The 20020-nt window shown below is 39.3% G+C and overlaps 1 protein-coding gene across 1 annotated transcript in view; it reads right to left on the bottom strand.

The window, feature by feature from the left end:
• Positions 1-574: 574 nt before the first annotated feature.
• Positions 575-20020, bottom strand: part of RALYL (RALY RNA binding protein like) — a gene marked incomplete at its 3' end in the record, with an annotated part of 187870 nt that continues 168424 nt past the window's right edge. The window contains exons 4-8 of the mRNA XM_082499241.1: positions 19004-19051; positions 14308-14471; positions 13563-13643; positions 5450-5563; positions 575-864 (exon numbers count right to left, since the gene is read on the bottom strand). Of these exons, the coding sequence (XP_082355367.1) occupies positions 575-864; positions 5450-5563; positions 13563-13643; positions 14308-14471; positions 19004-19051 (697 nt within the window). The remainder of the gene's footprint in view (positions 865-5449; positions 5564-13562; positions 13644-14307; positions 14472-19003; positions 19052-20020) is intronic.

Below are 20020 nucleotides of genomic sequence, written 5' to 3'. Positions count from 1 at the left end.
GGGAAGAGAGGCTAAAACAATATGACTGATCCATTCCTTTTAGGAATGAAGAAAAAAGTATAAATCTGACTTTCAAAATATTTTTTAATGTTCCTCTAGAAGAACTTAATAGTTTAACAACATGATGGGCATTCCATGAAAGGCGCAGGCTCAGGCTGAAAACCCAAACATTTCTCAGCTGAACATTTCTTAGGGAAAAATCTTTCCATCAAAAAAATCTGTAGCCGCCAACACACCCGGCAGAAGATACGCATGGAAGACAGGGACTGGGAATTATGGAGGAGCACGTTTGATAATGAGAAAGTTCTCCATTCTAGAATCTTATTTGATTTTGAAATGCTCCAGTTAGGAAAACATGCTTCTTTCCCTTCCCACCCGCTCCCTCCCGCCCCCCTCCCAGCCCCCGCCACCTACATTTCATTAAATGTGAAGTAGTAAATGCAAACTAATTTAAAGAACATTTCATTTCCTTTCTAAAATCACCTAGTAAAATATATTTTTCTTGTTCATCCTCAGAGGGCCCTATGCTTAATTGATACTACAGTGTGTCGAGGCATGTAGGACTAAGCGCTAGTTACAGAACATCACAGTGCTGCTGTGAGCTTTTGTTGTTAACCCAGATAGTTGGTTCTCTGTGGTTACTTGTAGCAACTATACAGACAGACATGGCATGGTTTTTCCTTACCAGCTCATTGCTGCCATCCTCATCAAAATCCTCCTCTATCCCATCAGTCATCTCTTCTCCATCCCCATCTGCATCTGGCCCTCCTTCAATTGGCTCTTCTGTAGAGTTATCTGCATTCTCTGATATGCACTCCTCTTGAATCAAATCAGCATTATCTTCCATTTGTTTCTTTTGAGCTTCTGTAAGGAAAACATACTCTATAGAGATTCAGTAGCCTTCCCTATTGGTGGCAAAGAAAAGTGCTCTGAGGAAGAAACCTAAGCTTCCCATCTCCAGAAGAGCTAGCTTTGTAAAAAGCAGTGTGTTAATATCTACCAGGCAAATATGATCAAAGCCCTTGTTTTCAAAAATTAATGCATAAATCAACCATAGTACCAACATGCTTATCTATCCCATCCGGTGGATGAAGGTTTGATTTACCAGAGGCTCCAGCTTTTTCATTATCTAGACTTTGCCTTGGGAATCCGGTTGGCATTGTCACAACATATTTATTTATCTGCAGCCAATGAGAAGTACATAAATCTCTATACTCTGAGAAGCAGAAGGCTGTTAATTGCCAATAAGTGAACAAGGATACGCATAATTTTGCTGTGAATATAGCTCAGCAACCATACAGATAATCAACAAATGCTTCTAGACAACTGAACGTATTTTTTGTGGAGTGAAGTAACAGTTTCTCCCTGTTGGTATAACGTGCCGAGGTAACTGGAGAATGTCTCCCTCCAATTACCCAAATATAGCGTTTCCTGTAATTTCCACAAAGCGGTGAAAAGAAAGACTGTTTCCACAGAGGCCCAGAGGATCTGTTCTGGTTGGCTTAGTGCAGATAGCTGCATTGCTGTGATTATGTATTGAGAGACTCCTGGATATGCTGAGGAATTTCATCCAGCCAGCAGAAATCCAGAGGAGGATTGAGGGAGGAATGACAGAGACAGACTGGCCAGAAGAATTGTTGGAGGGATCAGACTCTTATTCCTATGCACATCAGGAGTTTAGATGAAAATCTTTATGTACTCAAAGTGAATATGGGCCAGAGAATTGGTTGCACGTAGCTGGAATACCGATGTCTTTTCAGTCTGAGGGTGACAATACCCATCAATGATCAAGTTTCTAGAACAAAGCCATTTTTTCTTTGTTAGATTGACTGTTCTGTAACACTAGAAGTCACCTATCTTGGACAGCCTGTGAATCTGCAGCTTGCCTGTGAAGCTCGATATTTTTCAGCTCTATGAATATATTATTGGTTTACTATAAATTATTACCAGCTGCATATAATATTCAAATCTGTTCATACTTTTCTGTATCATAGTCTTAAACCAAGACATTTGTTTTTCCTTCTTCTGCACATTTAGTTTGCAACTTACTCTCATCTCTTCAGTCTTTGTTGGTCTCTACTCCCTCACTTTCAAATTCATTTACTTAAAACAGCACAACTAAGCTTTTCTCCCTTAGTCATGTAATTTCTTCAGAAAGATTCTTGGATTTAAAGAATAAAAAGCCATCTTAGATAACTGCTTCGACAGTACTGTAGTCACACATATTAGTAGAAGATTCAGCCCTTGGAGCCTAATCGTCTATAGGTAAGGTGTTCTATACAATACCATGCTAGCTATAAGTCATTGTATTACTTGCCTTACTGCGCAGGGAACTGTGGATTGAATCAGCTATGCCTACTATGTCCTGCCCCACCACCTTCTGCCTCACGCCGCTTCTGAGATTAACACTGTGGCAGTGACAACTGAACCAACTTTGGTCAAGGCTTTCAAAAAGGGGTCCTGAAATTATGGGCTTAATACATTTAAATGGGAAAACTTTTAGGATACAGCTGCTAAAAAAATTAGGTCACTTAATTGTCTGAATGAGGATGTAGACTGGGTTCTTCAGAGGAATCTAAAATACCAGCTCAGCATCTAACTCTTTTGGGCTTTTCCGAGAAGCTAAACTTAAGATGTTACCTTTCAGCACCCATCTCTGATATTACAGGGAGAATATTCTCCTCTAACAATTTTTTCGCATCAGAACAGCTTCTTATCCCTGCCTTCCTGATTCAGATTTTTGCAAACAAAGCAGCTATTCCTGCAGTTTCCCTATGCACAGGAAATCCTCCTATCTATATTTCCCCTATTGGAGTGGTGAGGGGTTGACAATAGTAAAAGGCAGAACATCAGCTGTTACTATAAGGAGTTTTCACGCAGCTGTCGAGCAGTAACCAATGTATGCACTGAGCTTGTCCAGCTTGTCTGTTTAAACTATCACATTCCTCCATGTATAACTCCAAGTATAACTTTTAAGATTAATGATTAAATATTCTTCATGAGAGTGATGCTAATTTAAAAAACCAAAAGGGCAAGATGATGGCTTCATTTTTTTTTTCATGTAAATGAAACATAGATCCTTTCTTTGATTCCAGTCTTAGTGAGGCCACACCTTCTGACAGAGGAAAGAAATAATATCGCCAAACCATAGAGAAGGAACAAAATCTTCTCACATCTGACACCATAAATGAAATAGTTCAGCTACTGATGTAGCTTTATCTTACACAAATCTTTTAGCTGAGGAAGCAACCATCTGCAGACTAATCACCCAGGCTGCATAACCCTCTTCATCAGCTCAGGAGACTTAAATGGGATCTGGGTTTACTGGTATCTCTGAGGTGTTTTTTCTCCTCACATCCACCGATGAAAGACAAGGAATATGGAGGGTGGGTTTTGCACCTGATGTTTTAAAACATCAACAATTTGCAACCAGTTTTTAATCTCTGAGGATATTATTCATTGCTTGTCTTCAAAAAGCATAATAGTGTGATTCAATACAAATCAACGTTTTCCTCTTTGAGCTGATTTTTATTTAAATGAGTTCACTACAGTTCTTTAGCAAAAGTGAAAATTGGATATCAAACTACAATGACATGCAGGTTGTTTTGCATAGTAATGAATTTTATATAAAAGCTCCCTGAAGTAGGGATGCGCCATCTCAGAGCATTTCGGTACACAAGTGATTCAATGGAGTGCCTTGCAATTACATCTTATACCAACTTTTGTCTAACTTGCATAAAGTACAAAATAGAATCTAACGAATACATATTGTGTACGGTCTCCTGAAGGAGATAATCACCCTCTGTACTAATGGTTTACCTTAGACTTGGAAAAAAGCACTCAACTTATTTTGTGGGGTAAACTACAACAGCTGATGGATTGGTCCTTGTCTGTCAACTTGGAAAATGACTGTAAATAAAAGGTAGGGTTTTTTTTTAAAAGCTGGGTTTTCTTGTTTTTGTTTGTTTGTTTGTTTGTTTGTTTGTTTTTCTTTTTAAATTGTTAACCACAAAATATTTTTTCTGTAGTGTTCTGCCCTAGAAGACATTTGCTAAAGTTATTTCTGAATGCCAGCATGAAAATTCTGGGTTCAGAAAGATAACCCCTCAACAGATCAGCAAACAGGACAGACACTTGGGAACAGGAGAAATCCAGATCTAAATATCTATTTTGCCTGTGTCAGGTTCATGAACCTCAAGTGCTAATTCTCACCAATGTTTTAGATAATCTCGATGGAGCTCTCTTTACGTGTCCTGTTGGGTCTTTTTGGCTTCACATAACTGATTTGAGTTAGGCAGGGGACACAAATCTGAGTGTCCAGACACGCAGGCAGCTGCGGACTCTGAGGCAGAATTTCTTTGACACATTTCACACAAAATATGTTAAGAGTTTTCATCGGGGGCAGAGGGGAACGTTGAGAATTTTCATGAGATAAGGCTTCCATTTCCCCGCTGGCTGTCATCAAAATCGGCTGGCTAGTACACAGCTCCTGTACAGAGATATACCATGTGATTTATAAGGAAACAGCCAAGGAAATACCATAGACAGTGGTAAGAATTGAGATTGTTTTCTATATATACTGTGGTGACAATACAACCTTATAAATCCCTTATAACAGCTCAGCATGGCTTTAAAGTGCTGCCAGATGAGATCATTCAGCTAACAAAACGATCACTGCAATGACAGAAATAAAGATCTTGATTAAATTAAAAAGTAGTGTTGGATTTTGTCATTCCCAAGGCTTGCCTCGAAACAAAACATTTCAAGCCAGAGAATAGCTGAACTAGAGGCCCGGCTGGTTTTATAGAGACGCCACAGCTTCACACAATAGCTTAGGTTGGAAGGGATCTCTGGACTCTCCAAGTCCAAAGCCTCTTCAAAGCAGAGCCAAACTCAAAGTTTGGTCCAGGCCCATGGACCCTTGGCCCAATGAGTGTTGAACGTCTCCAAAGATGGAGCCACTAAAGTTTCTCTGGGCAACCTGCTATACGGTGCAGTTACATCTCTTTTCCTGGTATCAATCAGGAATTTCCCTTGCTGCAATTTGTGACTATTGCCTAATTCCCAGGCAATAATTCCCGATATAGAACATCTAGTAATTCTTAACAGGGGTAGCAGAAGCACCCTGAAGGTCAACCACCTCTAACTTAATTCTGTTTAGTCATTTTTTTAGTGACGTTTTGTTTCCAGAAACATCTAGTAGGAATCTTTTATTTTCTTTTTCATTCTCTACTACACCATAGAAAACAATTCTTGAAAAGATGTTGCATGCTCTGTGAAGAATATTAATTTATCCTCCCAATAGTTCTACCTGAGAGTTAATTTACCTTTCTTCAGGCCTCCATTATGTAGCAGAATTTCTGGAAGGCTTCCATTCTCTCTGGTCTGTCTGCTTGACTGATAACGAGGTTCTAATTTAATGCGTTTACTACAAATTGCTTTTACCTACCTGCTTCAGCTTTTTGCTGCTTTTCAATCTTTTCCAGTCTCCCTAGCAAGGAGTCAATTTTTGTTTTGATTTGGGTTAATTCCTTCTTGATTGTTTGCAACTCATCTGATTTCACTGTGGAAAGAGAGCAAAGACGCAAAACATGAAATAAACTGTATTTGCAGCCCCCCATGAAAAATGCATTCTTTTTTCTTTCCTCTGTAGTACAAAGTCTACTCTCTCATTTCTGTCAGTATTTTTAGAGATTTAACTTTTAAAATGAACATTGTTAGTTAAAAATGCTGAATCCATCCTAGGAAATCACAGAATTCTAAGACAAGAGGTTATGTGAGGTGTGTTGCTCTGTAATAAGCATTTCAGGCCAAACTTCTCATGGGTATTCATAGCAAATCCAAGTAACTTTTACGGACAAACAGCCTATAGTGAAGGAATGATTCTAATATGACAGACAGTTCACAGTCTTGCAAGGCTATTTTGCTGGACTATTTTGTAACGATAGTGACAATAATAAAAAGATCCCTCACAGTAGCAGTAGGTATTTTTCAGCAAGAGTGAATGGTAACATAAATGCTAGGGCAGCCAGGAAGGCAATGCCATGTTCCAGTCAACAACTTCATTGCAATAGGTGTTAAGTATTATTGCTTAAAAAGCTTTCAGTTCTGGTAATTTCTTGTACTTTTTCCAGATAACATATGAAAATATTTCTTTTTATGATCACATCCAGGGACATGGAGGCAACACCTATAAATGAAGAGCTGAAGTTTCCTTTGTTGCATTGCATTACTCTTCATTTATGTTCATTATTGCACTCCCATTGTCTAATGTAAGAAGGTGTAACTGCTTTGGAGGTGTTTTGGCTTCAGAAGAAACAGCATTGTAGCACTTGTGAATGACGTCATTATTATGGCATTACCAGGAGATGTTTTTATGCTCAGAAGATAGTCCAAACAAATCCACTTCCCCTGTCTGTGCTAGGATATCATATTGAAAATGCCTAGAGGAGAAAATGGGAATCCTCTGCTATCATGGGAGAATAAAGCCATTTATGAAGGTCAAGAGTAGACAACACAGCTGTCTCTTACAACTCTTGTAGGCAGAAATGGGCCATCACCTTAAACTCTGAGGGACTGGCAACTGAAGGGCACTGAGCAGTATTACTCCTCCACCCTTATTGTAGAATAGAAGGGCCCTTAGTGAGTCTGGAAAAAGTGTCTCCTGGCTGCATCTTGCCATATCAGTCCCATTTGTTGACTCTTGGGCATGTACATCATTATAGTTTCTCATGGGTATTTTTTATTAGAGGGTCAAAACCGGAGGATGAATTGTCCAGGCAAGCTGCTGCCTGCTTCAGTGGTAGTAAACGAGTATGTGTTTGCTTCAAAATGACTGTTATTGCAAACTTGCAGCACATTCACTGAGGTTGAAACTAGGGCTTTTTATCTTAGACTCTGGGTCATGTGCATTATAGTTATAGCAAGCCAGCTCAAGGCAGTAGGTTGCCGTATGTGGTAATGAACTTGGTTAATCATGTGCTCATATTGAGAAATTGCACATGTCACGCTGAAGGCTGAAACCTCTGATCTCATATTGAATGAATGGCAGGACTTAGAGAACAAAGCTTAAAAGTACCCTCTGTGCTAGGCTCCTATACGCTATACAGTATTTGATGGAATTATTTTGTATATTTATAGAGCAAGGCCTTAAAATGTTCTTAGAGAAATAACGGGTCACTGTCCAATCCTCCAGATCTGTAACAAAAAGTTAAGATTCTGACAACTGTATATTTAGAAGGTTACTGCTTCCCTGGGGGCAGTGGTTGGTCTGGACTGGAGCAGCAAGGCAGCGCCGATTCCAGGATGAAATGGTGTGAATCTGTCCAATGGGAAAAGCTGAGTGCCTAAAGCAACCCCGCTATGAAGCCAACAGGCTACAGACCCTGTTCTCCCTTGACTGTCAAACAGCAGGTTTGCCAAGGCTAAAGGGTCAGAAGTCAGAAGCAAATCCATAAGGAACTAATGATATTTATTCCCAGGCTAAAAAGCAGAGCAGAAAACGTTTACACTTCCGAATTTGGTGAGGAAGCAGGTACATACATGAGGCTACTGTTCAACTCAGGTCAAACCTTCTGCTTCACAGGGGCTTCCCTGTGGTGTCTCGGTGAGAAATCAGTTTCAGAAGAAGACTACACCAGAGGGAACACAGACACAACAGTGAAGATTCAACAGCATACAAAGATGCTAGAAATGACTGAGGAGCTTTATTGCTACCTTGCAAAATTCCCCTAGCCAAACCTATTTCCTCAAGCTTTGGTCACTTAATCTGCAACTTATCATTCACACTTAATGAGGTGATTCCATAATATAGTCAAGCACTTCAAGTTAACACTAAAAAGGACTGAAAGAAAGAAGAGGAAAAATTTTCAACAAGTCTGCACAACGAGTTCCAAATTTCCACCCTGGTTCCAACATTGCAATGGTGTAGTTATTTGAATTACTTGTTGTCTTAATTTGCAGGGAATGGTACAAATCTTCAAAATCATTCTCCTAGAGAAATTACCCTCTGAGTTATACTGTACAGGTATTTCTGTAGTGAGCGGAAATTACTAAAGACAAATTGTGAAGGATTCTGATAAACAACATGCAAAACATGAGCCAGCCATGCACCCTTGTGAGAAAACAGGCCATCAACATCCTGGGCTGCATTAGGAGGAGGGTTGCCAACAATTTGAGGGAGATGTTCCTTCCCCTCTCCTCAGCATACTGGTGAGGCCACATCTGGAGTACTGTGTCCAGTTCTGGGCTGCCCGGTACAAGAGGAAATGAAGAAGACAAAGCCAGACTGTTTTCAGTAGTGCCCACTAACACATCAAAGACTATTGGCACAAATTAAAACACATGGAATTCCATCTAAACACAAGAAAAATCTTTTTTTTTTGCCTTTTTTATTTTTATTTTTTCCTGTGAGGTGGTGAAACACTTGCACAAGTGGCCCAGAGAGGCTATGGAGTCTCCATCCTTGGAGATATTCAAAAGATGTCTGGACACAGTCCTCTGAAACGTGCTGTAGGTGACCCTGTTTGAGCAGGACAGTTGGACCAGATGAGCTCCAGAGGTCCCTTCCAACCTAAAACATTCTGTGATTCTGTGATTCTGTGATGTAGAACTTGGGAAGAACTTTAGGCTTTTTAAGCACAGTGTTAAAAAAGACAAAATGTAAAGACTGTAAATACTGTACTTCAGGTATCCTGCTTTGAGTATATAAATTCTCTTTTAAAGCTTCACAGATTTTTTTTTTATTTAATTGATCTCAGGCAAGGAACACAGCAGTTGATAAACATGAAACCAGAGCTGCATCTGTCCAAAATATCTGTTCATCTGCTTTTGAGTAATAGAATAGGAAAATAAAATAGCTTACTGCTTAATTTTTTTTTCCTATTAGCAGATAAGCAAACACCAACAGGTGACAGAAATGCACGCATTGAAACGGAAAGAAATTACTAATGAAATTCCTCAAGCACTGGCATCAAAATGGCTAAATATCTTCAACAATGTTGATGCAAAGAAGTAAAAAAACAGGTGAAATTTGCTGACGACATGAAATTAGAAGGTATCATCTGTTCAGAGGGGGAGTCAGGTGATTTTAAAGAATGCTACATTAAAAAAAAAGATGAAATGGAAAAAGTCCTACACTTGATTGACTAAGAGCAGAACTCCTATTCTTAACACGGAAGCTCATCAGAGGAAAAACACAGTGACAGAATTATCCTTGGTTGTAGTTGTAATCTCAGGTTGACAACAGCCTATCGCTATAATGCAGCCATGAGAAAAAAAATGCAGTGCCAGGATGTGTCAAATGACGGATTGCTAAAGATGGGGAAGTACTGTGCCATTGTACAAGGAGTTTTGCTTGCTTGCCTGAGACAAAAGAAGGTGAAAGGAAATAAAACTTTTACGCTAAGACAGTGTTGGCACAACGAATGGATATGAAGAAATAAGAAACAAATTTAAGCTGGAAATTAGGAGAAACAGAGACAGGCAAACCCCAAACCTTAACTAGCTTTAATTCGGAGCTTAAAGGATTAGATGATGCAGCTACTTGCAACAGTAAGGAATTAGACTGAGTGACCCCTCCAGCCAGGAATACAAGGGCCTTTCAGAATGTATCTTTCATTGAAGCGTCTAGCACTAAAGGAGACAAACTGCATCCAGCTCAAAACAAGAGATTTAAAATTGAGGTCCATCACATTTTTAGAAATGGAAGTGCTACTGCTGAATTACAGATGTATTTGTGAAACATTTTTTGCCATACCTACAAATTGATTCATCCACAAAGTATGATTCAGTTTTGTTTGGAAAGAAATGTCATGTATTTTTATCTAAGACCTTCATGTTTAATATAAAATATTTTATCATATTGTATTATTTAAGATTTCACTGAAAAATGGGTTAGCTGAGAAAGCTAAATATAAACTATATGAGTAAAAATTAATTAATTTAAAGGCATAACCCGATACATATTGTGACATCTTAAGTGTCTACTCCTTAATCTCAAGCACACAGGGTATAAGAAATTTGATTAGTGTTTTCCTCCTGTTTTCAGATGTGTAAAGTGAAAGTGAGCTCCAAGAGCTTCAGTTTCGATATTGTCAGAAAAAGTGAGTTTTTCCCAGTTCTAAATAGCAATCTGCATCTGCTGCTTCATACCATTAACATGAAGAACATCTATGTGTAGTTTCCACACCAACATGTTTCATTTTCTGAGTTACTTCTGATAATGTGGAAACATTGATTTTTTTCCCTAGTCTTTGGAATTAAAAAGAAAACAAAATGTTGTCAACCAATGCTTGCAAAATTGTAGATTTGGGAAAGAAATAAAATCCTCCTAACTTATTTCGTGTTTTGGAGGCAAACTTAGAACACATATTGCCACTTTTTGGTAAAACACTGTTTTTCCAGATGTACTCATCAATGAGGAAGGCATTTTTGGTATTATGTTTTTATAAAATCTTTGCTGTGTACCACAACAAACTTCTGGCTTTGGATTGCTGGTTTTCAGAAGTGAGTCCCTGGTAATCCTGGTAGTTTCACTGAGGGGTCTCCTTGTTCTGACCTTTAATACCACATGTATGGGTTCGTTAACTGGATCCAGTCTGAGTGTAGAGAACAGCTATGAGAACGGTTATGCCTACGAGATTTCTACTTAAATCTGAAAAGTCTGGTAGGAAATGTGATCTCATGAGAGTTTCGCTATTTAGGAGTGAAATCTTTCAAGCACAGGCAATACCATTTTGACATACTTAATTCTGAACCTGCCATTAAGCTGTTTTGCAATCTTGAATTTCATTAAAAGCCCAAAACATCTTCCTTTCCGCAAACTATGTTTCTTCTTATTGAAGAGATCCTTTACTTAACTAGCAATAAATTAAAATTAGAATCAACAGTGCATTAGTTCAAGGGGTTCGGATTAGCAGTGTAGAGTAAGGGGCAACAAAATATTAAATTGCTTCATCCCACAATTCAATATAACACACTTTTCCAAGAAAATGGCAAAAGAAGCTACAAAACCCAGATTCTCTACTTTCCAACTTGAAGCCCCTGAGGGAATGGCTCAGTTATTTCTCTGATAAATGTCTTACAATAAGCTGATTACATCCCTGTCCAAGTCAACAAAATCATGTTTCTACCTTTATGATGGGTTGGTTGGACTTGACAAAAAGGGAAGTAATTCTATGGGCAAATCAAGCATGAAAGTCTGTATATGGTGTGTCTGACTCCTTTTAAAGGTGTGCTGCATGCAGAAAGAATATTTTCTGCAATTTATTCCAGCATGACAAATAATCACGGCAGTTGTGTTCCAATTACCATTGTAAAGAACTGAGGAAACTCAACAGGGGTCAAAATGTCAGCCCATCTTTTTAGATGTATCTTGCAGCTGTCCCTTCAGGGTTAAAGGGCTGGATCCAAAGATGATCTTGTCACTTGGAGCTCTAAGACTGACATTTTTAGAATTCACATCACACCTGAATACGTTGAAAGACACTTTCACTAGGGCATAACACTGTCTGTTATGATCTCTACACTCCTGATTGCACTTCCATTAAATAATTTACAGGTTCTGCAACATTTACCTTATTATGCAGACAGTATTTTGGAGGTCTTATAGTAAGTCGCTATGGATACTTGGACTAGGGTTGGATCCTGTAGTCCACACTGAATCACAGAATCACAGAATGGTAGGAGTTGGAAGGGACCTCTATGGATCATCCAGTACAACCCCCCTGCTGGAGCAGAGTCACCTACAGCAGGTTGCACAATATGGCATCCAGGCGGCTTTTGAATATCTCCAGCGAAGGAGACTCCACAACCTTTCTAGGCAGCCTGTTCCAGTGCTCTGCCACCCTCAAAGTAAAGAAGTTTTTCCTCATGCTCAGGCAGAATTCCCTGTGTTCCAGTTTGTGCCTGTTGCCCCTTGTCCTGTCACTGGGCACCACTGAGAAGGGTCTGGCCCCATCCTCTTGACACCCACCCTTTAGATATTGATAAGCATTGATGAGACCCCCTCTCAGTCTTCTCTTCTCCAGGCTAAACTGACCCAGGTCTCTCAGCCTTTCCTCATAAGGGAGATGCTCCAGTCCCTTGATCATCTTCATAGCCCTTCACTGGACTCTCTCCAGTAGTTCCCTGTCTTTTTTGAACTGGGGAGCCCAGAACTGGACACAGTACTCCAGATGTGGCCTCACCAGGGCAGAGTAGAGGGGGAGGATGACCTCCCTCGACCTGCTGGCCACACTCTTCTTAATGCATCCCAGGATACCATTGGCTTTCTTGGCCACCAGGGCACATTGATGGCTCACAGTTAACTTGTTGTCCAACCAAGACTCCCAGGTCCTTTTCTGCAGAGCTGTTATCCAGGAGCTCATCCCCCAACCTGTACTGGTGCATGGGGTTATTGGTCCCCAGGTGCAGGACCCTACACTCATCCTTGCTGAACTTCATTAGGTTCCTCTCTGCCCTACTGTCTAGCCTGTCCAGGTCTCACCAAATGGTGGCACAGCCTTCTGGTGTATCAGCCATTCCTCCCAGTTTTGTGTCATCAGCAAACTCGCTGATGGTAAACTTTGTACCTTCATCCAGGTCATACATTATGCATTAGTTAAGTCCTGACACAGTACGACAAAACATTTTCTGAAATGCAGAATAAATAATAAAGAAAATTTGGTGATTATTCTGAGGAACAGGTAGCTGTATGTTAATGTAATATGCTCTGTCCCATTCACTGCATTAAAAATCCAGATTTCTGGGTGAGAGATTTCCTTGACATCTATTGGGATATACTAAGGTCCTCAGCTCTCCTGAAGAATTTTGGAGTTATTCTTGTTCTGCACAATGAGAAATATGTATACATATATGTAAAAACTTATCTGCAAAGAATGAATCTTCTCCAGGCAAAGTAAGTCCAAAAAGCCCATTCTTATTAGACCACGCTTTAGGACAATTAGTGAATTGAATGCACTGACACTACTAACATTTCATATGGATAATACAACAGTAAAGGAGGAACAAAGGAGATCTAATGCATGAGTCTGTAAGTATATATACTTACTAAAGCTTTGATTCACTGTGTGAAAACCCCAAGATTCAAGGGCTGGAAAAGATTAACAAAATAATTGAAATTCTAAGTCTACTAAAATGAAGATCTTGACCAGTACAGCCAACAGAACCTCTCTTTCTCAGAATATCATCCTTTCCAAGGATTGACTTGAGCTCCTTGTTCCTCAGTGTACAACATTATCTTTAGCTCTGCTTATAGCAGTTTATTACATGTTTTCTTTCAAGGTCTCTGATACCATCAGTTCATCAGTTCATACAATAGGATCAAGAACGGCTCACTAGAGGTCCATCTTTGTTAGATGCTAGTGTGTGAGATTTGGATATGTTATTTAAGCAGAGTATATAATTGGCTCATAATTAAGCCGTCTTGCAGTAAGATGTACTCTTGGTGGATTCACTTATTTCATGGTTGTGTGTACAACAGCATGATGCTTTGTTAGCCAGTCTGGTACTGCAATTGTCTTATTGGAGTCCCTTCATTCTTTCTAATATCTGATCCCTACCTGATCTTTCTCTTCCTCTTCCAGTGACGCTTCCAAGGACAGTATCACTCCACATAAGGGGCAGGGGAAGACAGGTGGGTGCTGAAAGATGCACGAAGAGGAAGATGAAGTTCCCAGGACATACTATGGGGTGGGGAGCTTGGTGAACATGGAGGACAGAATGCTTATTGTTCATCAGCTCTTCTAAGGCCAACTCACTAATGAAGGGCTGAATAAGCCCAAGTTGCCAATTCTGTTTTGGACTCCCTTTAGAACAGGTAAAGACATTTTGCCTCTTTCTACCCTCAAAGGCATCTGGCAAAAAAACCCCACATAACCCAAGCTCCCCCAGCTCCCTCCAGCCCACACTCCCCCCCAGCCCCCCCAGTCATATAAAACCCTCAAGTCTCAACAGAAATCAGTGTGCCTCTGTCTGTAACCAGATTATTAGCTTTGCTTTATTATCAGCTCTTCACAAGACCTCATGGTGCATAAGCAGTCAGGATGATAGGCAATTTTAAACAGGCTTGTTCTGAGGCCAAGGGAATAGGTCAAATGTTGAATGGATTTCCTTCAAAAGTTACATCAGTGTGCTCTTTGACTTGCAGGAATAGGGCATGGCAGCTTTGGTAATTGAACCAGTTTTTCAAGCTAAAGGCTGAGGGGAGGAAATGACTGCAACAGAGCTATATAGTGGAAGCAGTCTGCTTGCAGAAATTACTAGGATCATTTCTTCAATAATATCCAACTCTTATGAGCAACTCACATTTGGATCCTGAGGAAGAAGCCCCACTTGAGGTGGATCGTGATGCTCCTTTCATGGAGAAAACCCCTTTGCCTCTGCGAGTTGTTGTCACAGCTACACGAGGACGCTTCAGTGGAATCACTGCACGGGGTGGTGGGGGGACACGGCCGTGGTAATCAAACAACCTAAAAAAGATTAAGTCAGCTGGACTCCATAAAAGCTTCTGTGATTTCATGTCATGGAAGCCCTGTCAACTAAATGTTCATGTTATCTTTGAGAAAATTACCCTTTGAAACCATAATCACTTTATATCACAGTCAAATTAGATTTCAAGGACCTGTGCACATTAAGTGCCATATTCAGATTTCAGTCACAGACCAGTGCATGCCTCAGATTTTTTGCGTAATTTAAATGAGGGATGTGTTATAGGACTTTGTTATTTGCAGTATGGAAAATCCATAACCTGCTTTCCACAGGTCCACATCATTTCATTGCACGCAACTAACAGCAGTACATTTTGTTGTGGTGACATTTCAGCTCCTTTATTACATGCATGGCTTAAATTCTAGTTTTCTATCTGCTATCCTTAAAGATAGAAAAAGAAACAAACTTTAAGCCAACCATTGCTATAAAGCAATATCCTGCACTTTTAAAAACAGCAAAGGAATCTTTATAGTGAGGCACCTGTATGTCCTTCTGAATGCATAGAAAAAAGGTCCCAGCATGTTTTCTTTATTGAAGAATCACTAAAATACTCAAGCATGCTTAATAAAAAACAGTCTTGTTCAAACCGAAACCACTGTAGCAAGTAGAGATTCAGAGAATTACCACTACAGTCAATAAAAGATACTCTACAACCAAAATGAACTAGTGTTCCCAAATAGAATACCCCAATCCTAAAAACAAAGTTATCAACAGCAGCTAACTAACCTGCGTAGAAGAAAATAAAGGCAGTAGAAAAGGTAATCAAAGCTACAAATATACTGAGAACACAAAAGCTATGGGCTCTGAAAATGACAGGTCAGGAGAAGAAAGTTCAGAAAATTAAGATTACCAGTTCAGAGACTGAAGAAGAGGGACAAGCAATATTCTGAAAAATATTATCAAGTTTCTTTCAAATGATACTTGCAACTAGTAATTATGGAAATTTATAACCTCATGTTTAATTTTCACAATTATGACTACAGTCACCCATCTGGGCAGACGGATCCACATTTGAAAACAGACACACAAGAAACAGTAATTCAGTCACCACAATGTCTAACAGCATGCTGAAAGGGAAGCAGAATCAAATTTAACACTTCTAGTCCATTTTCTGGCAAGTGAACACCTAGTGCTTAGATCCCAGGATCTTTACTGTTGTCTGTACCATAATCCTACAGACACTATAACCAGTTCCCTGCTTTTCCATAGCTGCCTACAGAATGTGTCACAGAGATCCTGTCACCTGCAGTGGATGCGAAGTCCATGGCCTTAGATATTCTTACAGAGTAAGCAGTTTCTAGCCATTGTGAGCATGACTAAACAATTGTGTATGAAGACGAACACGAAAACATTTTTGGAACTTTTAGCAGAAATATTATTGTTTGTTGTCACTCATCATTTATTATATGGGATGATCTGCAGGTTGGTCACAATCTCCCATTTAACATTACTGGAAAAAAATGTTTCAGAAGAACTGTAAGCTATCACACAAAAGATCATTATGCAATTATTCCTCCAAAGGTCATTTTTTTATAGCTTCCAATAGGTCATGTTTAGATAATGTATTGAAATGCAAAACTACGCTTCTGTCCTGGTTTGAGGTAAAACAACCAATTTTGTTCAGTAACTTCGCTTCTTAGCTGGGCTTCTTTTAACTACTGAAATTAACTGTATATTGTGCAGACAGTGTTCACTCTCTCAGAGTGATAAGACCAATTGTCTATAGCTGATGCCCAGGCACGGTATGCAGAGAGGCTCCTGCTTATACTTATAGCTATACCACCCAAGGGCAACCGACTTTGTTATTTGCCCCGTTGGAGGGTCGGAAGCAGAAAAGCATAGTGGGGTCCCACCTGCAGGGAGGAGTGGACAGGACAGGTGACCCAAAACTGACCAACAGGGTATTCCATCCCCTCTGCCTCATGGTCAATATGAAAGCTGAGGGATCAAAGGGTCAGCTCTCTTCCTTCAATGGCCGACGTCTGAGGAGGACTGTTGATCTGCCTGTGATCCCGATCCTGAATCCAGATCCGGAATCCAGTTCCTGTCCATCACTGAGTCCAGCCTGGGACTGCCCCAGTGCCAGCCGGTGACATGATTGTCATCTTGGGAGCTTGACACGGTTTTGTATATATTCTTCATTATTTCCTTTTATTTTATTATTAATATTTCATTAAAGTAGTTTAATTTCTTCTAAACTCATGTCTCTTTTTCCTCCTCTGCCTCTCTCTTTGTAGAGGGGTAGAGGGGAGTATCTGTCAGTCCCATCTGGGGTCCCTCAGGTCCCCAGTAGTGGATTTTGGCCTAAACCACAACAGCTTCCTTTTTTGAAATATATAAAAGGACTGTTATCCAATATTACTCTTCTTATTTTTGAAATTATGCAAAGCTTTTAGGCTCAGTATTTTGTTGCACCAAGTCCTACATATTTCAATGATATGCTTTCTTTAAAAAAATGCTTCCTTTTATCAGCTTTGAAGTACCCTGCCTGTTTTCCTTGTGCTTGTAATATGAGAAATTATAAACGGAAATGCTTAATTGTAAAGCAGTTCTTTGTCCAATTAATCGCTAATGTGTATATAACAGTGCCTTTTCTTTCACTCACCCTTCTAAATCATGCAGTCCTGATCTTGTCAATCTGTCTTCATACAGATTTTATTTTACAGCACTAACCATGTTTGCCACCCTTTTCTCACCCTACCACTGTTTTAGTCAAGATAAGATAGGTGTATTCTCCCTTCAGGGAGGTTGGAAAGTTAATGAATATTAGAAAACAAGATCTACATTTTGGAATAAAACACAGAAATTCAGAAAGTTCAGAAGTTCAGAAATTCAAAAATTCAAAGAATCATGTCTATATTTCTTAATTTACATTTCCTATAGCTGTATCAATAGTGCATCGAATTATCTGTGGGATTTTCTTTCACATGACTACCATACAGAGCTTTTAGTCTTCCGCTTCCATTAACTTGGCTCTAACAGAGTCCCTTAACCTCTTAAAGTTTCTATTGTCAATAGATGAACATGTCCAGCCTTTTGAGGCCAACCTCATATTTGGGTTTTCTACCATAAATGTTCTGCTGTTTTAATTCTGAAAGATTTCTAAATCAGAAAATTATACTATTGAATACATTTATGGACACATTTCACTGTCCGCAGTTTTTCATAATATGACAACCACCAAGACAGACACCAAGTTCCACAGAAGCAACCTTTAATGTCCCATAAGTATTTCTTTTGTTGTGGAAACGTAACCGTTGTGGTTGTTCATTTGTGCTACCCATAATATACAGGAACAGGGAAAAAAGTAAAGACACATAACTTTATATTCAAGGGGGCATAGATCAGAAACAGTACTCTGTTTAAAAACATACAAATCCACTGATGAAATTCGGAGCAGTAACCTTGGGGAAAGCAAACACAAGCCTATGGAAGTTAACTTTTTACAGGACATGAGCTGCTCCTACTGTCAAGGCTGGACTGAGCAGGATTAAACTGCACTCATGGCTTTTACTCCATATGTTTATAGCTCAGTATTTTTAGCTCTGTTCAAAGTTAGCATGGTCATTTACATGCAAAACTAAAACTGGTGGCTCAAATTGAATCAACCCCATGAAAAAAAACAAACCCCAAACCCATTCTTTCTACATTTTTCCTACAATGAAGCAGAAAGGTACATGGCACGCGACAACTTAACTTCAGAGTGTAAACTGCTTGCCTGCTGTTGTCCATTGCTTTACATTAAAGAAATCTCAGATTATAAGAGGTTGGTGGAGCAATGCTTTGTTCCCCTCAGACTCACTTGGCCCATGCTAAATCAGGCAGCTCTAATGCAGAGATACAACACTGCTGGATCACTGCTGGAATTGGTTATCCATGGTCTTCCATGTTCACCCTGTGTTGTGGTGGTTTTGCTACATCTGAATGAATAAATTCCCACAGCACTGAGTTAGGCTGTCTGTATGTATTCAAGGCACAAATCTCCAATTGCTCAGGTATCAACTCTTCTTTTCCTCCTATAGGAGCACATGCTGTTCAACCTGTGGTTTTGCTTCCCTCAGGGTCCTTCTAGACTTCTAAATGTTCTTGGAAGACACATTTTTCAGGAGACTTTTTATATCTTTTCATACACATGGATGAAAAGACCAAGACATGAGTGTCATACTGAAAAATTTTACAGCTGCTAATGCTCCAGAGAAAGTAAGCCTGGAAGAACTCTGTTGGAAGAAACACCGAGCAATTAAACTACCATTAAACTGTTCAGCACAGAAAATGCCCCAAAAGCTTTTAAAGAAGGATAAGACCAAATGAGCTGTTTAATGAGCATAGATTTGGTGGTGGTAATCTTCTCTATTTGTGATATATTCAAATAGTCTTCTTCTGACACACAATAGAAATAATGACATGAATAATATGGAAAATCAGAACAGACCTGTCTAACCAAATGATGTGATTACATTATAAACAAACAGTAGAAATGGTGTAGGATGTACGAAAATATAATCACACATACCGATTGTAGAAATCATCTCTGTAGTAATCATAATCAAAGACATAACCACTGTGGAAAAACACAGAAAAACAAGAATAAACTGGTTTATAGAAATATACACATTGATTAAAACTTCTGTGGTAATATTAGCTTACTCTCACATTCCAAGCCCTCCTTCAAAGTCCTTCCATTTCTTTTCCACAACCATACACTGTACATGATGTTTGTCAGTGCCGTTGTCAGCTATCGTTGTAGTATATTTGGAAATGTGAAGTCTGAGCCATGCAGAACAGTGTAAATAGTTGACAGCACATAGAGAATCAATTTAACACAGCGCGACAGCTCTGTAATTAGAGCATCATTATAGTGTAATTCTCTGAGTGATCAAATGAAGTGAGCACTCTAATACTGAAGCCCTCTTCTTTGCTGGGCTAACAGCATAATCAGTGGACTACGAAGACTGAAATACATGAAAGATTGGTAAATGAGTGAGTAGGTGAGCAGAGATAAGGCAATGAATTTGATTTATGAGAAACATGAAAAGAGTTGGATTGTTGGTCCTTGAGTTCACCAAATCTTCTTTCATCATAAAGAGAAAAGGAAAAAAAGTTAGGAAAATGAATGATGCAAGCAATAGCATTACAGAGATGCCTTTCCTCTCAAGTTCAGAAGGAAATATACATACTAATCTGGGAAAAGACAGGCACCATCAAGGGAAACAAATACAGGTAGGAAATTGCAAAGGTCCAGGGGAAAACTATTTTTGAGCTGTCAATTGCAAAGTCAATCTTAGATTGATTTTCCTAGTTTTGTATTCCATTAGCAACTTTCTGCCTTTATGGTGAAGCAATAGCAATGAAGTCTATCTATCTCACACATCTGAAAAAACAGAACCAAAGAGGTAATAAATGGTCTGCACAGAAAGGTCACAAGGGATTTGTACTCTGCCTGATGAAGTAACACAAACCCAAAACAAAGTAACACAAAACACAAAACAAAGTTTTTCAGTTGCCTGAGAAGGACAATTATGAATAGTAA

Source organism: Vanellus vanellus, assembly GCF_965231255.1.
Source record: "Vanellus vanellus genome assembly, chromosome: 2".
In the NCBI taxonomy this organism is placed as follows: Eukaryota; Metazoa; Chordata; class Aves; order Charadriiformes; family Charadriidae; genus Vanellus; species Vanellus vanellus.
The sequence above is the reverse complement of the archived record's forward strand: the minus strand, read 5'-3'. Positions and strand labels throughout refer to the sequence as shown.